This window comes from Bubalus bubalis, chromosome 6, assembly GCF_019923935.1.
Source record: "Bubalus bubalis isolate 160015118507 breed Murrah chromosome 6, NDDB_SH_1, whole genome shotgun sequence".
Lineage (NCBI taxonomy): Eukaryota > Metazoa > Chordata > Mammalia > Artiodactyla > Bovidae > Bubalus > Bubalus bubalis.
The window spans coordinates 65,795,788-65,822,973 of NC_059162.1; the positions used below are offsets into that span (position 1 = coordinate 65,795,788).

General features: G+C 37.7%; 1 protein-coding gene across 3 annotated transcripts; it reads right to left on the bottom strand.

The window, feature by feature from the left end:
- Positions 1-822: 822 nt before the first annotated feature.
- On the bottom strand, positions 823-25,255 carry IFI44 (interferon induced protein 44). Of its 3 annotated transcripts, XM_045166116.1 has the most exons (9): positions 20,148-25,252; positions 19,464-19,915; positions 16,264-16,300; positions 15,170-15,365; positions 14,848-14,994; positions 8,372-8,543; positions 7,053-7,153; positions 4,806-4,980; positions 823-1,297 (listed from the first exon to the last, which is right to left on the bottom strand). In XM_045166116.1, the coding sequence occupies exons 2-9, from the start codon at positions 19,903-19,905 to the stop codon at positions 1,293-1,295; spliced, it is 1,275 nt and encodes a 424-aa protein (XP_045022051.1). In that variant the 5' UTR covers positions 19,906-19,915; positions 20,148-25,252; the 3' UTR covers positions 823-1,292. The 3 variants fall into 3 exon arrangements, with proteins under 3 accessions (XP_045022051.1, XP_045022050.1, XP_045022052.1); XM_045166115.1 differs by lacking the exon at positions 823-1,297 and having other exon boundaries at positions 4,352-4,980; positions 20,148-25,255; XM_045166117.1 differs by lacking the exons at positions 823-1,297; positions 7,053-7,153 and having other exon boundaries at positions 20,148-25,254.
- Positions 25,256-27,186: the final 1,931 nt, after the last annotated feature.

Consider the following 27,186-nt stretch of genomic DNA (forward strand, 5'->3'; position numbering starts at 1 on the left):
CTAGGCTTCCCTAGTGGCTCAGTGGTGAAGAATCTGCCTGCCAATGCAGGAGACATGGGTTCAATCCTTGCATCTGGAAGATCCTCTGGAGAAGGAAATGGCCCCCTCGTCCAGTATTCTTGCCTGGGAAATCCCATGGATGGAGGAACCTGGCAGGCTACAGTTCCTGGGATCACAAAAGAGTTGGACATGACTTAGCGACTAAACAACAACAGCAACAACATTTACTGTCTACTGTGTTTCTGAAACTTCAAAAAGTATTTTAAGTATACTTTTATTTAATCCTCAAAACAATTCTCTGAGGTAGGTACTATAATTATTCCCATTTGCCAGATGAGAAAACAAGGTACGTAGAAATTAAATAACTTCCCCAAAGTATAAACAATCGCATGGAGATGGGACAATGCATAAAACCGTTAGGAAGAGGAAGTCACTCAGTGGAGCACTTGTTTAGTGTTTGAGATCAAGAATGTCCAGATTAGGAAAAATATCCTAAGAAGTTTGGACATAATGCTGTGTAGGCAAAGGAATTCATCATAAATCTCTGAAAGAAGCATTGGTAGGGAACCAGGACACATTTTCATGTTTTTGGAGCAATGTGCTATAGTAACTAATTTGCAGACTCTTTTTTCGTATAGAATAATACTAAATCAAATATAAATTCACATTGAAGGAACATGACTCTTGAAGCATAACGTTTCTTCTGTTCTACATGAATGTAATTTGCCTGCACAAATTAACTCATGTGTAAGTGGGTTCGAACCTCATTATCCAAAAGTAATGTCATTGGGAATAACATTGTTTTAAAGCAAAAGACAAAAGTTCCCATTTTATGTGTTTATTGATCACCATAGGCCTTGAGCATTATACATTCAAATTTCTATTTAAACATGCTAAAATAGGATATGTTAATAATACCTTAGTTTGCAAACATGCATGAATAATGTCTGAAATAACGCCAGGAATAAATTATTCTAGCACAGAACTCAGCATTTCCAAATGCTGTCATATATTCAACACCAGGAGAAAATCATCTTCCATTTCAACAAGCCTTAGTTTTTATTTGAGCTTCCAAATTTGACCTTTACCACCTGGTGGGCTGCCGTCTATGGGGTCACACAGAGTCGGACAGGACTGAAGTGACTTAGCAGCAGTAGCAGCAGCAGCATCTTCACCATTTAGAGCATTGACCACTAGGGGGCAGAAATGACCCAATCATTTAGTTTGTTTCTGTTGACTGAGATTTTGAATCCCAGACATTGGATGCTCCTAAAGCTAAAGGTGTATCTTCTTTAAACTGCATATCAAACAAACAAAAAGAAAGAAAAAAAATTTAATTCAATTTTGTTTCTTTCATTTTTTATGAGTTACCAAGTCCAAATCTTATGTTTATTTTCAACTACAATAAAATTAAATTTACAATAGAGAGATTGATAGTTGATTATTGGTTTGTTGTAATATAAGACTAGCAATGTCCTTCAGTATCTGGGTTTATGTTTCTAAGTGCCTACACTAATGATTAATGTAGTTACGAATATCACCTAATTCACATGTTATTAATTACATATATATCTTATATATATTATACATTATACATATTAATGTAGTTACATATATTATTTATTTATAGGCATATATTATCTAATTATATATATTACCTAATGATTTAGTTACGTATATTATCTAATTTAGTGTTTATGACATATCTATGTAAGATGGGAAATTAAAGATTTTTTAAAAGATTGCAAATTACATGGCATAATAGGATTTAGACCCAGTTCTGCATAATTCCAAAAGTTTTCTATGATATTAATTTTTTTCTGTTAGTATGGAATATACAATACAGGCAGGAAAGTACATAAAATACAAATATTCAACTTAAAAATGTTATTAAAGCAAATATCCATTTCACCACCATTCTGATCGAAACAAAGGACACTTTTAGCTCCTGCAGAAGCACCAGGTGGCTACTTACGCTTCGCAAACCCCCTCCACCTTGGGAGGTAAAGAAATAAAATAGTCTACCTGATTTGTGTATGTTTTTGCCTGTCGAGACTGGCTCGACAAGCAGGGTTTCCGAAAGCGCGATACGGCGAGAGAATGAGAAACAAGACACAAGAATTCAGATAAAAGCGAGGATCAGGGGACCAACACCGCTCCAAGGTGAAGGTGCCGAAATTGAACCCAAGCCAGCTTTATAATACCTTCAGCCGTGAAGGAAAGAATATGCGGGAAGCTAAACTATAACTCACGTAGCTTTCAGGGCCAAAGAAGAAAATGATCATTAACCATTGAGTAATTAAGAAACAGTAACCAATAACAAATCGTAACTAAGACTGATATTCTTATCTATAGATTTTCCACCAGATATGTAAAAGTGGGACTCTGAGATGCCAGTTGAGAAACAGTCTGGGGTTGCAGGATCATATCTTGTTTTCAAGATGATGAACTGTTCCCTCTGGACTTGTTCCAAGAGTCTCATGCCTTATAGCATCCAGTTTATCAATAATTACAAATTTATTTTGTGGCCGTTGCCGGGGCCTGTTTTTCTTTTATTCTTCCTGTCTCCTACACTTGCCTGTAAAAATATTTCCTTCTTTTTATTGCTGAGTAGTATTCCATTGTGTGGATATACCACATCTTTTTACTTATTCACCTGTCAATAGGCTTTTGGATTGTTTCCAATAAAGTTGAAGATATGTAGACAGACCCAATGAGCTAGCAATTTCTCAGTTATACATCTTAGGGACAATTTTTATATGTGCCTCAAAAGATGTGTATAAGAATCTTTGTAGTAGCATTATTCATAACAGTCCCAAATTGGAGATAATCCCCAGGCCTATGAATAGTATTAATAGAACAGATAATAAATTACAGTATATTACATAGAGCCCCTCTCCACTTGAAATAAAATTACCATCTTCATTTTTATGACCATCATCATTTTTAATATTATCATTCCCTTTGTTTTACTTAGCACTTCTGTGAGATTTATATAAATCTATTCATCATGTATAGATTCATTCATATCTTTCTCCTTTTGGTCAATAGTATATTTTTAATATTTATCAATACTGCTATATATAGTTATAGCTCTTTAATTTTCATTGCTACATGAACTTAAATCTCTATGTAATATTAATTTGCTACATCTTTGAAGAAGTGTTCAGATATTCAAACAAAAATGGCTTTAGGTTAAAGAATACAACATTAACAGGGACCCAAAGAGAATCAAGCACTTTAGAAATAACATAAGAAGGCAAAAATTAAGACAATATGGGTGAAGGTCAGAAGATGTTGACAAGTCATATTAGAATAATCTTTTCCAAAATCACACACACATACCACATATACACACGTATGCACACACTCAAGTTAGACTTCAGTTTTATAAGAAGAAACTTTAATTTTTCACAGATACAGAACATAATTTTTAAAGAAATTATTAGTCTTTTATACAATTAATGACTTAAATTGTGCTGCTCCTCTTTATAGGTATTATGATTTTGTATGTGTAATTCCATTCTAGATTTAAATAAAATATCCCCCTCAGGTTCAACTGCTTCCTTTTTTCCCGTGTTTTCTCATTTCACACTTTTCACTCTTCTATGATGAAATTAAAAGCTTTAATATGCAACATGCTAACTTATTTTCTTTATTCACATTTGATTATTTCTTTCTTCTGATCTCTGAGTAAAGGAAAACAACATATTCTTAATGGGTTATCCAGGGAAAACCACGGAGAAGGGAATGGCAACCCACTCCAGTACTCTTGCCTGGAAAATCCCACGGGTGGAGGAGCCTGGTAGGCTGCAGTCCATGGGTTCGCTAAGAGTCGGGCACGACTGAGCGACTTCACTTTCACTTTTAAGTTTCTTGCATTGGAGAAGGAAATGGCAACCCACTCCAGTATTCTTGCCTGGAGAATCCCAGGGACGGGGGAGCCTGGTGGGCTGCCGTCTATAGGGTTGCACAGAGTCGTACAGGACTGAAGCGACTTAGCAGCAGCAGGAAAAAGCAACCAGTAGGAAGAAGAAACACTGGGCTACAGCAGGTCTAAGCCAACCCTGACTTTGGGAGTGCATACCCCATGAGGAAGAGAAGGAATGGGAAAACCAGGATGGCTAAGTCAGAACCGCAAACACAGTAATGTGAGAGTTTCCCAGGAGTTTGCAAGGGAGAGAGCCAGAGATAATATGATACTCTGATTTCTCACAAACTCGCAAACATAGTAATGTGAGAGTTTCCCAGGAGTTTGCAAGGGAGAGAGCCAGAGATAATATGATACTCTGATTTCTCACAAACTGAAATAAGATTTGAGTTTAGGTTAACACTCCTGCCTTATCTTTGATTGGAACAGTGCAGCATGTACTATACACAGGTTGATAACAGGAAATACACATAATACTAAAATCTGAAGTCATAAACAGGAAAAGCACCCACCTCTACCCAGAACTGATTACACTGCATTAAGACAGGCTCTGATGAGGGAAAGCCATTGAAAAGTCAAGTCAAAAAACAGGCATAAGTATAAAGCTTCAAGGAAGGACCAATAATCAAAGATCACATCTGATCAGAAACAATGCTGAGTCAATCCCTTTCTGAGTCCCAAGCAGCAACGCCCAGTTTGACAAAAGAGAACAAGGATACTGCTTGGTCTGTTAAGACAGAGATGAATCATTTCAAATTTTCATTTTAAAACAAGACAAGAAGGGGAAGAAGTAGTGTAGGTCCAGTATACACCCAAACTGGAAGTAGCCACTTAGTGGACACCTTGAAGCTTTTACACCATCAAACACATCTACCTGTTTTCTCAAGAGGAAAATTCTCTAAGAAGTCATCTGCAGCCCGCAGCATCTCTTTCAGTGCAGAGAGGATCAGGACATCTATGACAGGCTCCAGCTCCCACTCTGAGGTATAATTACTAACCACAAAGATGTCAGAAAGAGCGAATCCAAGTTTTCTGTGAACTGCCTCTAGCTGCAATAGAGAATGTAAAGCCCAGAAATCTTAAAACAGTGCAAAATACAATTTTATGTCAATATAAATTATGAAAGTACTAACATAAAGTAAGAACTTGGCAATGCTTTTGCTGTTGGAGAATGTAGAGACAGAGATCTGGCCCCATAAAGGGGTTTCTTCGAGAACTTCACAAGTCAAGTTCTAATAGCATTGCTAATTTTCATTTAGAATACACATAATAGATTCAATATGAATTAGAAGTGAAAGGTACCTAATAGTTTCATACAAACTACACTGAAATTCAAGCATTTTAACACCTTATATTAAAATCTATCATTTCCTTTCATTTCCTTTTTAAATTTCTTTTCAATTTTTATTATTTTTGGCTGTGCTAGGTCTTTGCTGCTTTGCACAGACTTTCTCTAGTTGTAGCGAGTGGAGGTTACCCTCGAGTTGAAATGTGCAGCCTTTTCACTGCAATGGCTTCTCTTGTTGCAGAGCAAGGCACTAGGCACTTGAGCTTCAGTAGTTGCAGCACGTGGGCTCAGCAGTTGCAGTGTGTGGGCTCTAGAGGGCTCAGGCTCCAGTAGTCGCAGCACTCAGGCTTAGGACTTGCGGCACATGGCCTTGGTTGCTCCAAGACATGTGGAATCTTCCTGGACCAGGGATCAAACACGTGTTCTCTGCATTGGCAGGTGGATTCTAATCCACTGTAGCACCAAGGAAGTTCCCTTTCAGTTTCCTTTTAAAGGTTATTCTCGGGATAAGTCAGTTTTACTAGACTAATTTAATGTTACGCTTAATTCAGGCTTAGCCTAGTTTATTTGTGGAACCACACTTCCTAGGTTCAAAATAGGACTCTGTCACCTCCTAGCACTATCAGTAAACTAGCAATTGCTTTACTCTGTGTGCTTCTGTTTCCTTACCTATCAAATGTGGTCATGACAGTGCCCATCTCATAGAGTTGTTATAAAGTATTGAATAAGAAAATACATCACATATTTAGCGCTCAATGGGCTTCCCTGTTGGCTCAGTGGTAAAGAATCTGTCTATAATGCAGGAGACCCGGATTCGATCCCTGGGTCAGGAAGATCCCCTGAAGGACATGACAACCACCTCTAGTATTCTTGTCTGGAGAATCCCTATGGACAGAAGAGCCTAGCAGTCTACAGTCCATGGGGTCGCAGAGTCAGACACGACTGAAGCCACCAAGCAGCAGCAGTGCTGAACAAATATTAACTATCTTTATTTCCTCCCAACTATGGTTCCCACCTCCAGGTTCCCTTGACTCCAATCTATTCTGCACACGGGTGGCAGATGTTTATTGGCTTAACGTTGGTCATACCATTGCTCTTTCAAAAACATTGCTGTAATTCCATATAATGCACCTAATTAATAGAATCATCTCATGCAAATGTAACTTCCTCTCTCTAGCACTCCAAGGATTCAGCCCTCCCCTAAACTAAACAGTGCAGTGCTTCCCATACACACTACCTTTTCCCTTATTGATGCATTGACTTACCCAGGGCCTCAGTTTTTCCCCTTTTGGTCCCTTCACTTCTTGAAATGCTCCTCCTCAGTACCACCCCAGTAATGAAATCATCCCCCTCCTTTTAATGCACTATTTTCCCTTCTCTAAACTTTCAAAACATTTTATTTTTAATCATTTCTGTTTATCACACTCAATCACATCATATTCTTTTGTCAGTTTCTTCTTATCCTACCACCTTCCCCAGTCTCTTTACCTCTTCCTACAAAATTATATGCTTTTTAGTGCAGGGAAATTATTTTTATTATCTGTGTATTTGATTGGAGACTATCATATTTGCTTGATCATCAAGGTAATTTATATAAGTTGAATAGAACCTAACTGAATTAAATTGTAGTGAATGGAAATACCTGTGTCAGTGTAAATATAAATATATATTTAATTTTTAAAAATTGGAAAATGAGCCTGAGTTATCCCAAGCAATTGTTTTAATTCTTCTTAAACTCAGTAGGTGTTTGTTTTTATTTTTATACACAGTAATATGTGATTAGAGTGACATAATACCCCAGAAAATGTGTTTGCAAATGGCATCACCCATTACCTGAAGTTTCACAGGCACACATTTGTATACGTCTATGAGGTCACCTTTTGTAATCAGATCCAAGGTATCCACATGAGTGAGCAACACCACATGGACCACATCTATGTCAAAAAGATCCATATTATTTTCATTATTAAAGACAACACCAATATTTTTCATTTAATCAGCTATCAATTATGCAATATGCTATCTATGGAGCAGTTTCAGAGACAAAAAATATCCCCCTTAACTACTCATTCATACTTGGAATTCATCTAACAGAGGAAATATCCTTCATTGCCTCCTATGGGAAAAGACAAGACTTCAAAAGAAACCACCTCTTGGAAGAGGTAACTAAAATGTATGCTATAGAATTTTTTATTGATTCCACATCCTATCCAAACATTTGTGTTTTTATGGAGATTAGAGAAAATCAAAAGAACTCTAACACACAAGATGGGGGAAAAGACGCCTCAAGAAGAAGATGGGATTTTAGCAATCACCTCCCTGCACACCAGCTTGAAAGCTTTTAAATTTCAGTGAACAAGTAAATTAATCATTCTCTGCTTCTAACTTAATCAAAGTTGTGACAAATTGCCTCATCTGCAAACAGAATGAATAACAGAGCCTAGAAAAACTATTAAGGCACCCTAATTCCCTAATCCTATTTACCTTCTCCAAAGCTTTGATGCTACCTCTCCCTATTCAACATCTTACTTTCCTACATCTTTCTCTTACTGAAATGTTCTTTTCCACTTTCTAATCCTTTAAGAAACAAGGAGGAATTTAGGATTCTTGGTAAATAAACACATGCTAGAATGCCAAGGTAGCAGGCAGTGAGGATTATAGTAATCTCTTCATCTATATTGATTTGTTTAATCTTTGTAATAAATCTCTGAGGTAGGCTCTATGATTATACTACAATTTTATAGATCAGAAAATTGAGGCACAAAGTCACTCAGCTTGTGAGGGATTAATTTGATTGAATCACACTGATCAGCCAGGGGAATATTCACCTATGAGGGCTTCCCAGGTGGCGCTAGTAGTAAAGAACCTGCCTGCCAGTGAAGGAGACATAAGAGACGTGGGTTCAACCCCTGGGTTGAGAAGATCCCCTGGGGGAGGGCATGACAACCCACTCCAGTATTCTTGCCTGGAGAATCACACGAACAGAGGAACCTAGTGGGCTACAGTCCGTAGACTCTCAAGGAGTCAGACACAACTGAAGCGACTTAGCACACACACATTCACATATCCAATTTCTTAAGTTCTTCATCCTGTCCCCAAACCACCCAACAATATAATCATTTCCCTTAGAAGTAAAGTGGAAAGAGACTCACCAGATTTAATCAACTCCCTTCGAATTCTTTTGATCTTTTCCACCATCTCATGGGAGAGCTGTCCTACAGAGTTGGCATTGAACACAAATGCCACACAATGGATTCTGTCCTTCAGCAATGGGCAGCCTGTATGGTTACCAATGCCTTTTGGCCTTAGTTTCAAGGAATTAAACTGTCAAGTAAACATAAAGCAACATATTAATTCAATGAGTATTTATAAGCACACACTCTGCACGAAGCACAGTTCAAGTGACTGAAACTGAACAAAACAGGCATGTCTCTAACATTAAAGGGCTAACAATCTGGTAGAGAAGACAGTTGTTACACAATTAGATAGCTGTCCTTTCACATGATCAGATAAAGCTTCTGTGAGGAAGGGTTATATACTCAGAAAGCTAAAATGTTGGGGGAGAGTTAGTCTGATAAAGGGAATAAGGAGATGGTAGAAAGCATTGGAGATAGTAGAAGCAATGTGGATAAAGGTGGAAGTGAAAGCATTCAGAAAGAAACCTGGTATCAGCAGAATACAAGGGGGGGAAGTGATTCAAAATAGGATGTGTTTACTCTTGAACTAGCAATTCCTATGCTGGGAATCTGTCCCACATATATACTGGCAAAATACAAAGTGATCTATATACAAGGCTATTAACTTCAGGACTATTTGTAGTGGCAAAAATCTGATTCATCAGTGACATATAGTATTCTATCACCTCTCTAAGAAATGAGAAACTACAAATAAACTATAAATTTTTATATGAGTACTTATAAGAAAAGAGGACGAATGTATTCAGAGAAAAGATGGATTCTTTGAGTACACCTTTTCTAGATTTGACCTTGTATAGATGACAAACATAAATATAAAACTAAATTTTAAAAGCTATCCTTAACTTTAAACAAATAAGCTTTTATATCCCATGGGATCATAACCACACAGAGATAAATAATTTGACTCAAAAGCATATTCATTTGTATATTTCTGCTACATATTTCCTAAATTGAATATAAAAAAATCTGCTAAAAGACTAAATTGTTTTCAGCTTTGATTGTGCTTATATTATGTTGGTATTAAATATGATCATGATTAGATTGTTCATAGTAATAATAGGAATTTTGCTCTGAGACCACAGTGAATATTATGTGCAATAAAGCAAATGAGTGGTGACATGACATTCTGCCACCTCTGATGCACTTGAGAATAGGGATTCTCTGCTTGGGAGAAATGAGATACAAATGTAAGATTGTTGTTCAGTGGCTAAGTCATATATGACTCTTTGCAACCCTATGGACTGCAGCACACCAGGCTTTCTTGTCCTTCACTATTTCCCCGAGTTTGCTCAAACTCATGTCCATTAAGTCAGTGATGCCATCCAACCATCTCATCCTCTGTCAACCCCCCTTCTCCTCCTACCCTCAATCTTTCCCAGTATCAGAGTCTTTTCCAATGAATAGGCCCTTCACATTAGATGGTCAAAGTATTAGCACTTCAGCTTCAGTATCAGCCCTCCCTGTGAATATTCAGAGTTAATTTCCTTTAGGATTATGTAAGATAGAAGAGATTAAGTAAAAATTCTCTAGCCCTGAATTTGAATGGAAAGTTTCTTCATAAATCATACTATATTTTATCATAAGTACATATATTATATATGTATGTGTGTGTATGTGTGTGTATCTTAGCCCTGTCTACAGAAAAGGGCAAGAACCAGTGGCCAACTAAGAAGCAATCAACAGTTCTAATGACCCAAGTGAAGACTCCTTAGAGAAATCATTGTTTTAAAATCTAGAACTGGAAATATATACAATGTAGCTTGAATATCTAGTATATCATAAGTAAGAAATATAGAAGATTTTTCAGGTTTCTATCAAAAAAAACCCACTCAGTATCCAAAATGTAGAGGTTTCCACTTGTCAAAAATGGTACATTTGGCATCAAAATGGAGAAAAACATAGTAAACAGAGGCATATCAAGTATGTTCAATTCATGAGTTCATATGGATAATAAAATAATAAATGGTAATTGTTGGCAGACACAAAGAACTAACTTATTGTTTCAAAAGTTTGTGAAAAAGAGAAAAAATGGAGCATACATTTCTACCTTTCCTATATAAGCTCTACCACTAAATAATCTAGTAATAGAAGAGGGAAAGCTTCTCTTTTATATGTGAAATGAAGTAGTGACAGAAAGAGAATATCACTATTTTCACACTGCAGTAAAGGATCCAGACACTGAACACCAGTGAATACCCATATTAGAAAAATGAGAAAACCCAAAGTTGTATGCCTCTTCATGAAAGAACACAACACCACCTATGAAGTACAAGCTGAATTTACACATGCCCCAGGCATGGTTTTGGAATTTTTTCCATGGTGTTGGAAACCCACATCAATTGAAACAAATAGCAAAGTTCAGACTATAGGTTAGTCTAGAGAACAAACAACTAGATTTCTTAAAAAATTAATTTCGAAGAAGAATACCAGAAGATATAGAGGCAGAACATACAGACTAAAAGAGGCTGGAGAGATTTATTTGAATAATGTTTCTAACAAATTGTTAAAAAAAGATGCATGATAAAGAGAAACGGGTAATAGTTTGCAAATTAAGAACAAGTATAACTTTTAGATGTAATAAGCATATAATGGCTATATTTAATAAAAGACACATATGTGCCATGAGTGTATATATATATATATGTATATATACATACATATATAAAACATTTGACATGTTAAATATAAATTTTAATAATAAATTTAAAATATATATATTCAAATAAAAGTGAAAGTATTAGTCTCTCAGTCATGTCCAACTCTTGGGAACCCCATGGACTATAGCCTGCTAGGCTCCTCTGTGCATGGAATTCTCTAGGCAAGAATACTGGGAAGAGTAGCCATTCCCTCTTCCAGGAGGTCTTTCTCACCCAGAGATCAAACCTGGGTCTCCTGCATTGCAGGGAGATTCTTTACCATCTGAACCACCAGGAAGACTAGAGATCTCTTCAAGAAAATTGGAGTGATCAAGGGAACAATTCATGCAAGGATGGACGTGATAAAGGACAGAAATGGTAGTACCTAACAGAAGCAGAAGAGATTAAGAAGATGTGGGAAGAGTTCACAGGAGAACTATACCAAAAAGATCTTAATGACCCAGATAATCACGACAGTGTGGTCACTCACCTAGAGTCAGACATCTTGGAATGTGCAGTCAAGTAGGCCTTAGGGAACATTACTATGGACAAAGCTAATGGAGGTGATGGAATTCCAGCTGTTATTTCAAATCCTAAAAGATGATGCTGTTAAAGTGCAACATTCAATATGTCAGCAAATTTGGAAAACTCAGCAGTTGGCCATAGGACTGGAAAAGGTCAGTTTTCATTCCAATTCCAAAGAAAGGCAATGCCAAAGAATATTCAGATTCCTGTACAGTTGCACTTATTTCACAGGCTAGCAAGGTAAGGCTCAAAATCCTTCAAGCTAGGTTTCAGCAGTAGGTGAAACAGATACACAAGCTAGATTAGAAAAGGCAGAGGAACCAGGGATCAAATTGCCAACATTCGTTAAATCATAGAGAAAGCAAGGGAATTCCAGCAAAATATCTATTTCTGTGTCACTGATTATGCTAAAGCCTTTGACTGTGTGGATCACAACAAACTGTGGAAAATTCTTAAAGAAATGGGAATACCAGACCACCTTACCTGTCTCCTGCGTAACCTGTATGCATGTCAGACATTGAACAACAGGCTGGTTCAAAATTGGGAAACAAGAACATAAAGGCTGTATATTGTCACCCTGCTTATTTAACATCTATGCTGAGTACATTATGCAAATACCACACTAGATGAATCACAAAGATGGAATCAAGATTGCCAGGAGAAATATCAACAACCTCAGATATGCAGATGACAACACTCTAATGGCAGAAAGTAAAGAGGAACTAAAGAGCCTCTTGATGAGGATGAAAGAAGAGGAAAAGCTGGCTTAAAACTCAACATTCAAAAACTAAGATCATGGCATTTGGTCCCATCACTTCATAACAAATAGAAGGGGGTGGAAAATAGAAGCAGTTACATATTTTTTTTTCCTTTGGCTCCAGATCGCTGTGGACAGTGACTGCAGCCATGAAATTAAAAGACACTTGCTCCGTATAAGGAAAACTATGACAAACCTAGACAGCATATTAAAAAGGAAAAACATTACTTTGTTGACAAAGATTCATATAGTCAAAGCCATGGTTTTTTCAGTAGTCATGTATGCATGTAAGAGTTGGACGATAAAGAAGGGGGAGTGCTGAAGAATTGATGCTTTCAATTTGTGGTGCTGGAGAAGACTTCCAAGAGTGCCTTGGACTGCAAGGAGATCAAACCAGTCAAAGCTAAAGGAAATAAACCCTGAATATTTATATGGAAGGACCAATGTTGAAGCTGAAGCTTCAATACTTCGGCTACCTGATTCAAAGAACTGATTCATTGGAAAGGATTCTGATGCTAGGAAAGATTGAGGGCAGGAGGAGATGGGGACAACAGAGGATGAGATGGTTGGATGGCATCACTGACTCGATAGACATGAGTTTGAGCAAACTCCAGGGGATAGTGAAGGACAAGGAAGCCTGGCGTGTTGCAGTCCATGAGGTCCCAGAGCATCAGACACAACTTATCAAATGAACAACAACAACAGCAACATATATTTAAAGGCATAATCATTTATGGGTGAAATGTAATGACGTCTCATATTTTCTTCCAAATAATACAGGAGAGAAGAATGTGGGTAGCCATAGATGAATCAAGATTGGCTATAAATAAAAAATTGTTGAAGCTATGTAAATGGAAATTTGTTAAATAGTTTTGTCCACTTTTACATAGGTTTAATGTTCTCTATAACAAATATTTCTTTTAAAGGATATTTTAAAATAAACTTAGCTACCTCTATAAGATAACTTGACACTAAAGAATGAAAGAATCTTGCATGATTTAAAAATAAAGTATTTTCTGTTTCTGGATAAAAATACTGGATGTGCAAAGATGTATATCAACATGTAATATAAAATTTTCACTTCATCCCAATCAAAGCACCAACAAATCAAACACAGAAACAACCAAATAAAGCACAAACAAGTTCATCTGAAAAATTGTATGTATGAAATAGTCAAAAACCTGTGAGAAATGAATAATGAATGATGTATCCAGTGAGTTATCAAGACACAATTTATTGCCATGGAAATTAAAACAATTAGACAATATAACAAAAATAATATCACAATGGAATTTAAACATATATTAATAGGACAAACTATGGAATAAAAATTAATATATATATTTAGAATGAAAAATATGCAAAGACATTCAATGAAAGATGTTGGCACATTTGACTATTCATTTGGAACAAGATGAATTGATAATTAACTTAATTATCTAAATGTTTATAAAAAGGAATGGGAACTTTTTTTTTTAAAGGCTGACTGAAGTAGTTCTTCTCTTTAATCTTTTCCTTTTTCTTGCCTGGAATATTGACAGTGCTTAGCATGATCATCTTGAGAACACAAAGATTAAAACTACATGTCTTAGTCATCCTGGCCTGCTATCACAGGTTAGAGAGAAAAACTATTATTTCTCATAGTTCTGGAAGCTAGGAAACCCAAGATCAAAATGCTAGTAGATTTGGTGTGTGTTGAGAGCCACCTTCTTGCTGTGTCCTCATATGGCTTCTAGAGAGGTCATCTCTTGTGTCCTTTCTTACAAGGATACTAACTGCATTTATGAGGGCTTCACTGTCATGATCTAATCACCTCCAAAATTCTCTACCCTCAAACCTCAGCACATTATGGATTAAGCCTTCAACATATGAATGTGGGGTTGGGAGGGCAAACATTATGCCTTATGCTGAGGGATCTCAGAAACAAAAGTCAGAAGGACTCTTGAAATTAATAACCTGCCACACTGTCCCAAAACTGCCTGCCTTCAGACTTCCTGTTACATAAGAAAAATCACCTATGTGAGTATACTGATGTAGTTAGATTTCTGTTTCACATAACCAAAAGCAAGTGAACATAAAATAGCATTCACTGTTATAACAGCTATGACAGAAGAATCCTTTGGATGCTTTGTGTGCTAAGTCACTTCAGTTGTGTCTGACTCTTCGTGACCATATGGACTATATCCTCTGTCCATGGAATTCTCCAGGCAAGAATACTGGAGTGGGTTGCCATGCCCTTCTCCAATGAATCTTCCCGACCCAGGGATAGACCCCAGGTCTCTTGAGTTTCCTGCATTAGCAGGCTAGTTCTTTACCATTAGCACCATCTGGGAAGCCCCTTGGATGTTTTAATTCTTTATAAAATAAAATATCAAAAAGCAGAAAAGGATCATGAACAAGTATAGTTTAATACAATAAATCCCAATGCACTAGTGTCTGATATTGTCAATTGTGGGCAAAAATAAACATTTTACGTATCAATTATACATTCTCAATAATTAGCTAAATCATACCTGGTATCTGTCAGGAAAATGGCCTTCTAAGATATAGGGTATGTCATCCATGTCCAGGCCTTCTTTCTCACTCAGCCCCATTGAGTCACACAGAATAAACGGCAGAGTGTTGTTATCCTTCCCATCCTTAATGAAATATGTTCTGTACTGCAAAGGGAAAAAAGCAGCTTTAAGACCTCATTAAAAAAAAAAAAAAAAAAAAAAAAAAACACTGTAAATTGAAATGAATGCTATGTGTAATGAAATTGATCAGCAAAATACATTTCAAATCTAGTTAACTTGAACAAAAAAGCAAAGGCTGAGTGATCTAGCATGGACTCACCTTTTCAGATGTCCCAGTTGGATTAGAACCCACCAAAGCCTGGTTTGTTACATGGCCTCGGAAAATAGACCTCACTGAGTTGAAAAAGCTAGACTTCCCAGCTCCAACTGGACCCAGAAGCAGAATGCGAACTTTGTGAACCAGGCCTCCATATGGTACATAATTTCTGATAGCACACAATAAGCTCTCCTTGAGCCTGTTTAGATAAGACAAGTTTAACAGTTGACTAAGACTCTACCATAAATTTTCCTAGAATTCAGTCTCTTTTCTTCTTATATGTTATTATTTATTTCTAACTAGCAACTTGTATAAGAAGACATGAAACTATCTTATCTCAAATCCTAAAAGTAAAAATAACAGTTTTAACTAAAACCAATCAAACATAAAGACTTTTGGACTTAAGTATATATAAATCTTGGAATAAACATCAATTATGCTAAACAAGAAGATGAATTATCAATAATAGACTTCAAAAACCACAATACAATATGTGACTTTTGAAGTTTATAGAAGTAGATGGTTTCTAACATGTTCTTTAAGTTCATCATAAGTATTCCCACCCTGCCAACCACCCCTGCCCTGAAATAGTTAAAACTGTAGCTCTAAGAATTCTAGCAAAAATATAGACATTCAGCTAAATAATAATTTCCCTTTAAGTATATAAAAACATTAGAAATGCCTTTCATCCACTCAGTGTTCATTTTGCTTTAACATTGAAATTATGAAATATTTTATGATTATAGATAAAGTTTGTTCTTCATGATGCACAAGTTATATGCTACCAATTTTGTTGACAGACTGTATAGTAGAATAGGGTTTTCTAGGTGGTGCTAGTGGTAAAGAACCCGCCTGCCAATGCAGGAGACATAAGAGACACAGGTTCAACCCCTGAATCAGGAAGATCCTCTGGAGGAGGGCATGGCCAACTCACTCCAGTATTCTTGCCTGGAGAATCCCATGGACAGAGGAGCCTGGTGGGCTACAGTCCATAGGGTCCCAAAGAGTTGGACATTACTGAAGAGACTTAAAGGAGAAAAAGATAATAGAATAAGTCTCAGATAATGAACAGAATAATAGAACGTTAAAACATTGACTTAGTAATTCCATTCATCCTCCTTTTGTCCAATAAATCTAGAGAAATAATCAAAGAATAATGAAGATTACAGGTTGTTGAATGATTGAAACTGAATGAATGTCAATGAAGTCACTAGAAAAAAATACAAAAATTGCCTTTCTGCGGGAACAGCAAGTAGAAAATTACAGGATATCTCCTTAATGTATTTCATTTGAAGAGTCCAGAGCTGGTGGGCACTGCAAGATCTTTTCTCATCAAATTATTTAGCAATAGTGTGTGACCCACTCCAACACGAGAGATATGAGCTGGGGCCTCTCTGATCAGAGAAGCAAGGCCTAGAGGCATAGACAGGCCAGGGAAAGATTTGAAATACTCTAAAATATCTTCTCTTCCATAAATCCAATAGATCTGAAGGGGATAATGTACAAAGACACACAAATAAAAAAACCACAGGCACCAGATTTTCTCTAAAACCTACTGTCAGCTGTTGGGCCTCTTAGAACTTCCAATCCAATTGATTTTCTTCTTGGTGCAAAAAGGAATGTAGTACTCGTGCATAAACAATGAGAGCACAATAAAAGATTCAAGGGCAGACTTAGGTCTTCACTGAACTAGTGAGACTCAGGCTCAGCATTCTTTTGTTTCTAGGAAAGGGTTACTCTTTTTTGGTGGATTTAAAACTGAAAGGATTAGGTGTAGTGATGCTGGTAACTCTAAATAACCAAAGAATAATACTGTGTGGAACCTTTATGCTGCTGCTGCTGCTGCTAAGTCACTTCAGTCGTGTCCGACTCTGTGCGACCCCATAGACAGCAGCCCACCAGGCTCCCCCGTCCCTGGGATTCTCCAGGCAAGAACACTGGAGTGGGTTGCCATTTCCTTCTCCAATACATGAAAGCGAAAAGTGAAAGTGAAGTCGCTCAGTCGTGTCCGACCCTCAGCGACCCGGTGGACTGCAGCCTTCTAGGCTCCTCCGTCCATGGGATTTTCCAGGCAAGAGTACTGGAGTAGGGTGCCATTGCCTTCTCCGGTGTTCAATGACTACAATATAATAAAACTAGAAAAGAATGAGTGTAAACAAAGAGAAGGGCAACCTCTTAGGATTTCACAAAGCACTTTTTAGATTGCTTTAACATCCAAAAGGAAATAAAAATCACAATTGTAAATGTATAGAATATAAGAATATAAATACTTAATATCAACCTTGGGATGTGTATATTTCATGGATAATAAGAAAGAAGGAAAGAAACAGAAAATAGAAACAAAAGAATAAAGGGGAACAAATCTTAGAAATATAAGATATAACAAAAATAAAAAGACAAATTTCCATAAATTGAAAAAGAATAAATTAATATAGTAATTAATTAATGTAAAATATGAAATAAATAAATTACTAACTAGTCTAATCAAAAAAAGCCAAATTCACAAAATGTCACACCACAAGTTACATACCAGAATGGCTGCTGCTGCTGCTAAGTCGCTTCAGTCATGTCCGACTCTGTGCGACCCCATAGACGGCAACCCACCAGGCTCCCCCGTCCCTGGGATTCTCCAGGCAAGAACACTGGAGTGGGTTGCCATTTCCTTCTCCAATGCATGAAAGTGAAAAGTGAAAGTGAAGTCGCTCAGTTGTGTCTAACCCTCAGCGATCCCATGGACTGCAGCCTTCTAGGCTCCTCCGTCCATGGGATTTTCCAGGCAAGAGTACTAGAGTGGGGTGCCATTGCCTTCTCCGACCAGAATGGCTACAAATTGCAAAATCAGTAATAAAAGATTTGGGGAAAGTTTTAGAGAGACAGAAAGTCTCATACACTGCTTGTGGTAATGAAAATGGGTATGACAATGTTGGAAAACTTTATCAGTATCTACTGAAACTGAATATACACATCCTGATGACCCAGCAATTTCATACTTACATTCTTCAAAAAAAATTATATATATACATGAACCAAAAGACATATGCAAGAATATTTATAGCAATATTATTTGTACTAGCCCCAAACTGGAAAACCCAAATGGCCACCAAAAGTGACTTGATCTTTTTTCTGGTGTGATGGAATCATTACAATGAATATTATAGGAAAATAAAAAGGAGAAAATTACTACTATATATAATACTATGGATGGATCATTAGGGAGGTAGAAGTTAAAACAACTGACCTAGGATACATTCACTCTCTTTACCAGGGAAAGAAAAAAAGTAACTAGGTCTAATTTTCTTGTAAATATGCTAGTAGTCTTGTCTCCTGGGAAATAAACTAGTGATATTTGCTACAAGGATGGTATTTTTCTCTTGAATATCTTTAACAGTATGTTCCTGGCTAAGAATTATGTGCTAAGTTACTTCAGTCAAGTTAAATTCTTTGTGACCCCCATGGACTGTAGCCTGCCAGGCTTCTCTATCCATGGAGTGGATTGTACTATACTGGAGTGGATTGCCATTTCCTTTTCCAGAGGATCTTCCTGACCTAGGGATCCAACCCAAGTCTCCTTCATCCCCTGTATTAGCAGGCAGATACTTTATCACTGAGCCACCTGGAAGCCATTTCTATATTACAATTGATATATTGACATATAATTAGCTAAAGGCTAAAAGGCAGCATAGTATTATTCTGGAGTCCGGGGCAGTATCTGACACATAAACAGGCATTTCTACAACGCTTTTGTGGGTAGCACAGACAACTGAAGCTTTTGGAAGGTATCTATCCAAATGCAAAGGTATCTATCCAAATGCACATAATTCTTAAACAGCAACTCCACTATCAGGACATTACCATAAAGAAGTATTTTTGTGTACTTATATGCATACAGATAATACAGGAGCATTGGTTGTAACAGCAAATATAAGAAACAATTTATGTCTTCAGTAAAACAATGGGCAAACTAACTTTGTTCTTTTGATATGATGGATATAATATGAAACTGCATTGACTACCAACCAAGAGAAGTTCAAGCTCTGGTGTCTTTCTAACAGTCTAATCTGTTCTCTCTCTCTCTCACTTCCTTCCACATTATCTCCTCCTCCCTACCCCTTCCCCACACTCCAGAGAACTCTGCATATGCAACTTCTGACCATGTTTGTGTTGTAGAAAACAATTTTGGGCCAGTTTTCAGCCTGGGCTTCCTGAAGATAAGAACAAATATAAAAAATTATTGGTCCTTACAGAAATGGGTCAGCTAGAATCCTCCATATGTGAAGGGTTATCTGGTTAAACCTACCTTCACTTCGAAAAACTTCACAGTCTTGGAAGGAAATATAATTTTGAGATAGTCCAAGTTTTTCCATTGCATTTATACTAAAATACATTGTTTTTCCCTTTAGATGTATACTGACTTCAAGATTTCCATCAACGTCTTTATCAAACAACATAGGTAGTTTAAATGGTCCTACTTTGCATTCTGTAATTGTAGTCTCTTGAAAGACAAAAACAGCGATTAAATAGTTTCCTTCCCCATAGTCCTTTTGCATATATGCCCCAACAATCTGATCTTCATTGTAAATCACTGTTAGAGTAGGTCCTTGTTTAGAGCATATCTGAAGCAACCTATCAGTAGAAAATCCATGGACACTGGCCTTATAGAGAAGGCTTAACTGCTTTTCTCCAAAGTAATTTTGCAGCTTTTTTTCTTGCATCCATGTCAAACGAGTTGCCACTTCCATACTTCTCAATCTGGTGGAAAATCAAATACATTTTCCATTAAATACTGAAACTTTTGCACTGCCAAAAACATTTGCATTAATGCTTCTTATTTACTTTGCATTACAAATGAAATATGTAAACAGAGGGTGAATAAATAGCAAGAAAAGTCATTAGTTAGTTTTTCATTCTAAGTGATTTCTTTTTTAATTAAAAAAAAAAACTACCATTTGCAAGAGGCTAGGAAAAGTGGAAGGCCATTTACCTGTTTGGAGGATCTCTTCAAGGGCTGAAGCTGAGGGTAGCTGCTCTGTCTGACAGCTAGGCAGGCACAAAGTGAGAGCAAAAATTTTCTCAGCAACCTTGAGGCTTTGGAGAAGCAGAGAACAGGAAACTGAAACTTAGTGAGGTCCAGCCCAGTTGGCTGTGTGCTCACTTCCTCTAGTAAGCAAGCATAAAGAGATCCAGTTAATTTTAGATAGTAAAGTCATATAAAAATTATATTAGAAGAATCAAGGAATTGAAGTAGAAAGGAAGAAAGCCTAATAGCTCACTACTTTTTTAATGACTTTAAAAATTTTTAAGGACAATTCAGTTTCTGTGTATGGACACACAAAAAAGCAATGTCTATTCTACCTCCAGCATGCATATCAAATATGTTCATTTCTCTTCATCTCTGCTATCAATATATTCTAAACCAACAAATGTAGATTGTTTAAACAGTTTCCTAACTGGTCCCTCTACTTTTCTGTTTGCCTCCTCTCCAATACTGTCTCTTCAATGGAACCAGTCATTTGTAAAATATTTACTGAATAAAGTAAATTTCACACTAAAACCCCTTCTCTTATTTCACAGTGCTGGGGGTTAAAAACTTGTATTCTATAGGCTGAACACAACCTGCAGATTTGTTTTGTAGGGCCAACACAATTCCTTTTCCTTCTTGCGTTTTGTTTTTTTTTTTCTTGGTGGGAATGGGGCGTGGGGGTAGATTTTAAGTTTGAATGTTTTTATATCATTCCATTTCCAATTGTCCTCATAAATCCACTAATCCTGGTTCTGAAAATCTTTAATTGTTTGCCTGGCCCAAAGAGGAATTTAAGTTTTTTATTCTATTTTAAAAAGCACTATAAAATAAAAATATTTCAGATAGCTTTTAGGTATTACTTATTTGGGCTTCCCTGGTGGCTCAGAGGTTAAAGCGTCTGCCCGCAATGTGGGAGACCTGGGGTCGATCCCTGGGTCAGGAAGATCCCCTGGAGAAGGAAATGGTAACCCACTCCAGTAGTCTTGCCTGGAGAATCCCATGGGCGGGGGATGGGATTCTTACTTAGCTAAAAAAGTACCATAAGCTATCATATGCTTATTATTTACAAGGCACTATCCATGTTATCTCATTTATTCATTTCAATAATCTTGTGGGAAAAATACTAATCTTGCCTCCAGTTTTCAGATAAATAAACTATTGGAGTTCAATACCTTGCCAAAACTCACTCTGCTGCTAAATTTTAGAGCCAAGATTTGAACCATAATCTAAGTGAAAGCAGAGTGATAGGGGTTTCACAGGTACATACCTTTGTCAAAACCAATCAAATTATATACTTTCAACAGATGCAATTTTATGTATCTCAATTATATCTTATTATAGCTGCTAAAAAAGTCTACAAGTTCCAAACAATATATTATCCTGTTTTCCCCTGTATAGTAAAAAAATCTGTAATAGAGTTAAACTGCCTGGCCACAGTTTAAAGGCAATGACATACATAGATATACTTAAATAATTCATTAACATGAAAATAAAAGTCAGAAAGATACTCTTTTGCAAAAGCCAATATTTATCTGTTAACTCCAGAGTCTCTAGCTGTGCAAGGTAAGCTTCCTATTTGTGTTGTGAACTGAGATTCTTTCATTCATTCTTTCTTCAATATTCATCAGATACCTACTATGTGCCTCCACTGTTTTGGAGGCTAAGGATATAGTAGACAAGACAAAGTTCCTGCCCTCATAAAACTATAGTCTTTGGAAGGCAGGCAATCAACACAAATGTTATCTAGAGAAAAAAGTTGTGAGGAAAATAAATGGGAATAAGAGAGAGAAGAATGACGAGGGGTGTCTGCCACTTTAGACCATATGATAAGGGAGTGTCTTAGGAGATGGTGTTGGAGAAGAGACCTGAATGAAGGTGGGGAGAGTGCCCTGGATACATCCAGAGGAAGGGCATTGTAGGCAGAGGAGGTCAAGCAAAACCTTGGATGGCAGTAAGGAGGTCAATATAGCAGCAGTAAAGTAGGTATGGAAGAGATTAATGTCAGTGATCACTCTAAAAAGAGAAAAAATATAGGGCAGCAAGAAGGCTATTGCAGTATCAGGTGAGAAGTAAAGATCGTGTAGCCTAGTGCGATAGTGAGAGAAGCAATGAAAAGTGGTAAGAATCAGCATACATTTAAGGATGACAAAAAAGCTGTGAGAACTTATTGTAGGACTAGTTGTGATGGGAAGGGAGCAGGAATGGAGGACAAAGGAGAATTTACCCTTTGGACAAAGGACAATGGCCCTCACGGATTTTTGTCTTGAGACTGGATAAATGATGGAACCACTTGTTGAGATGTGTATACTGGAAGATTTCTTGAGGGGGTATCATATATTCTGCCTTATACTGAAATCGGTAAGTGCATAATACAGCTAGTTGGGTTTATGAGATCAGAGACTAGGAAAGAGGACCAAGTTGAACACTGAATTTGAGAATCATCAGCATAAGTCTACATCTATATATCTGCAGAAGGAAATGGCAACCTACTCCAGTATTCTTGCCTGGGAAATCCCATGGACAGAGGACGTGGTGGGCCACTGTCCACGGGTCTCAAAGAGTCGGACATGACATAGTGACAAAACAATGGCAGCAATATCTATATTTATCTATCTAGAAAACTAAAAGTGACTTTAAATTAATGAGAGCAGTCCTATAGACCAAGACCTGCCCCTGTCCCCAACATCTAAAGGTCATGTTTATTAAAAGGGTCTATCCAAGAAGAATGTGTGACCAGAAGAGAAAAGCTAGAAGAGTAAGTTATCCCAGGAGCCACATGAAGAATGAGAAAGTGATTGGCTGCATCAAATAGTGAAACAGTTTCCTTCAGAGCCTCCTACATTTAGACATCTGAAAAGACTCACTCTGTCTCTCAGGATCTGGGAATTTGAGGGATAGTCTCGTCTCACTGTGGCAGAGGGCATTAGGGTAGTGGCGACTATCTCTTGTTAGGGAAAGGTTGGAAATTGTTAGAGAAGGTAGCTCTGCTGCAAATAAAGAAGTGAATCTTCAGAGAAGCTGTCTCCACAGAGCTGAGCGAGGTTGTGGTCTGTGCTAGCAACAGAAAGGGAGGCCTCCTGCACTGGCCTCAGTGAATTGCTCAATGGTAAGCAGTTCTATTTCCCTCTTTTCATGCTCAGTAGAGAAGACCTCTTGTCAAACTGGCCAGTCCTGAGAGTCCTGAGATCTTAGTGCATTAGGGACCACTGCTTTATATACTCTTGGTGATAAGAAAGACTTTAAAGCTTACTCCAGCAAAGAAACATGGGAAAAGCTGTGATGGGAGGTGCAGCCTCAAGAGGAGATTATTTGATAAAACAAAAGGCTTTCAGAGATTAGTGAGGGTTAAGTGCAGCGTCACCATGGTCTGAACTTCTCCTATGTTCAGGTTCCACTGTTCCCTGAAAGGCTCATAAGAGCAGAAGATCCTCTCTTCTTCCATTTTGAAGACTGCCTTAAGAACTCAGACTGGAGCGAGGGGGTCTAATATCACCTGGAAGATAGCTGTCAGCTCAATTAGAAAGATGGGAATCTCAGGGTAATACTTGACACATTCCTTGTATGATCAATGAGACCAAAATAAATAAAGCTTAGCTCTGTAAAAATAAAGAAAATAAGACATGGAGATGGCAGGAGAAATCATTTGGTAGTCAGCACTAACCTCATATTCTTTTGAAAGATGCTGTAGAACTGGCATTTATCAAGATGTAGTTTCAAACCTGCCCTCCTACCCACCCATGCACACACATTGCTGATGTTCAGTTGCCCAGTCATGTCTGACTCTTTGCAACCCCATGAATTGCAGTTCACCAGGCCTCTACATCCCTCACCGTCTCCCAGAGTTTGCCAAGTTCATGTTCATTGAATCAGTGATGCTGTCCAACCATTTCAACCTCTTATGCCCACTTCTCCTTCTGCCCTCAATCTTTCCCAGCATCAGAGCTTTTTCCAATGGGTTGTCTATTCACATCAGATGATCAAAATACTGGAGCTTCAGCTTCAGCATCAGTTCTTCTAGTGAATATTCAGGGTTGATCTCCTTTAAGATTGACTGATTTGATCTCCTTGCTGTCCAAGGTACTCTCAGAAGTCTTCTCCAGCACCACAGTTTGAAGCATCAATTCTTTGGTGTTCTGCCTTCTTTATACACACATACAATAACCCAATAACTTAGACAGCCCTTGCTCATAAATTATGTCATTTAAATGAATCAACACCTTCAAAAAGTTGATATTCTCAGCTTTCCTTTCCTTGAGACTTTAAAAAAACATATTAATACATACTAAATATGAGCTCAGAGTTGGGATAGATCCCACCCAAAAGCCTATGTTGGTGTCCTCTCTATCCCAACCCCTTGCATACTCCCACTGGTCCTTTTAGCAACAAGGATCAACCCTATATGTTTGGAGTATTTTGAGTGTCTCAAGTCTTTATAAAAAGCTATGCTCCAACTGTTCAGACAGCCTCAGATAGCCTGAGCCTCAGCCTCACATTCTAGAACAGAAATGTGTCCTTCTGTTGGATAATCTACAGATGATTAGATTATCTGTAGGTTACATTATTATAATCAAGCCATTATTAATGAAAGGCTCACAGGCCACATTGACAAGATTGTCAGATACAGTTTCTTCTTTACCATGTAAAGTGTGGGACTTCTTCAAATAGGAATGAAGACTTTGGACACATTGCCCTGGCTTTTAGTCAGTGTCTTAACTTTCACATGGTACTGAGAATTTCCCCCTTTGCTAATGACACCCTTCTTCTGGGTCTCTTCATTTCTATTTCTCTTGATTTTTCTACCAGTGTTATAGCCAGTGTTTCTTCCCAGGATCGGTGACTACCTTGTAGTTTCTACAGAACTGAGTCCCTCTATTACCTTTTTAGTACATAGCAATTCCATAAATTCTGTGTTCAGATCCTTTCATGGCCTGGACTCCCAAGAGTCTATATGGAAGTTTAAAAAACTCAGATCACTGTTTCAGGTTTGTTTGTTTTTTTTTTTAACCCCTGTTCTAAATAATCTTAATTCTTAAGAGGACAATGGGCATGACTCTGGGAAATAAGGGGTGAAATATACACAGGGAAGTCAAATAACTATATATATATATATATATATATAGTTATTTTAAGAGTTTGTTCTAGCTGCATGTGCAACCCATTTGAAATATCTGAAGTCCTACCATGTAGATGAGCTATTTTTTCTCCCTGGACTCGTCAGTCATGGGGACTTGACAATTCTCCCTCTATAAATCTACATTGAGAATAGAACCACTGATTGCCTATCAGGCAGAACAAGGTCTGATACACTCAAAATAACACACCTGTATTTTTATTATTAATAGTAAGCTTATTGAAATTATAGTGATCCATTCACATTTGAATTGCTTCTACAACAAAACACCAAAATAGAACACAAATGTGCTCAAAAACTTAACTATGTGTGGTTTTCTTTGCATTTTTTTTTATCAATATCAGACTGGCATTCTCATGAAATACTCCAAAGAAATAAATTGTTTAAAAAAATTGTAATGATTTTCCCACCTCTGTTGAGCTCAGCTTGTTGATCTTTTCCCTGCCTCTTGTGAGTTCCTGCCATCTGTACTTGCAGTTTTGCTTACACCAACATTTCTTCCCTGGGGCCTGGAATAGCTTGAATCTATCCATGTGAGGGGTGTGCAGCTAGATACTGACTATTATCCTAAGTATTGTCTGACCAACCCCAGTGTCCTGCATTTTCTCCAGCACCAGAGAAAATTTTTGCAGTGGTTTTGTAGGCTTGATTCCATCTTGCTTAGATTGAGGGCAAAAATCAGATTTAATCTACTCTCCTCCATAAATTAGCCCAGACATTCATCACATTAAGGATGGGATTTGGGGACATCCAAATTCTCACAACTTTCAGTTCAGTTCAATTCAGTCGCTCAGTCGTGTCCGACTCTTTGCGACCCCATGAATCGCGGCATGCCAGGCCTCCCTGTCCATCACCAACTCCCGGAGTTCTCAGACTCACGTCCATTGAGTCAGTGATGCCATCCAGCCATCTCATCCTCTGTCGTCCCCTTCTCCTCCTGCCCCCAAACCCTCCCAGCATCAGAGTCTTTTCCAATGAGTCAACTCTTCACATGAGGTGGCCAAAGGCACTGGAGTTTCAGCTTTAGCATCATTCCTTCCAAAGAAACCCCAGGGCTGATCTCCTTCAGAATGGACTGGTTGGATCTCCTTGCAGTCCAGGGGACTCTCAAGAGTCTTCTCCAACACCACAGTTCAAAAGCATCAATTCTTCAGCGCTCAGCCTTCTTCACAGTCCAACTCCCACATCCATACATGATCACAGGAAAAACCATAGTCTTGACTAGACGGACCTTTGTTGGAAAAGTAATGTCTCTGCTTTTGAATATGCTATCTAGGTTGGTCATAATTTTCCTTCCAAGGAGTAAGCGTCTTTTAATTTCATGGCTGCAGTCACCATCTGCAGTGATTTTGGAGCCCCAAAAAAAAAAAAAGTCTGACACTGTTTCCACTGTTTCCCCATCTATTTCCCATGAAGTGATGGGACCAGATGCCATGATCTTCGTTTTCTGAAAGTTGAGCTTTAAGCCAACTTTTTCACTCTCCTCTTTCACTTTCATCAAGAGGCTTTTGAGTTCCTCTTCACTTTCTGCCATAAGGGTGGTGTCATCTGCATATCTGAGGTTATTGATATTTCTCCTGGAAATCTTGATTCCAACCTGTGTTTCCTCACAGCTTTAGGAATGCCTTAAGACTTTGATCAAGCTTCCCTTGTGGCTCAGAAGGTAAAGAATCTGCTACAATGCAGGAGTCACAGGTTTGATCCCTGGTCAGGAAGATCCACTGGAGAAGGGAATGGCTACCCACTCCAGTATTCTTTCCTGGAGAACTCCATGGACAAAGGGGCCTGGTGGGCTATAGTTAATGAGTCTCAAAGAGTCAGACTCAACCGAGCAACTAACACAAAGACTTTGATCAGCCTTGCTATCAA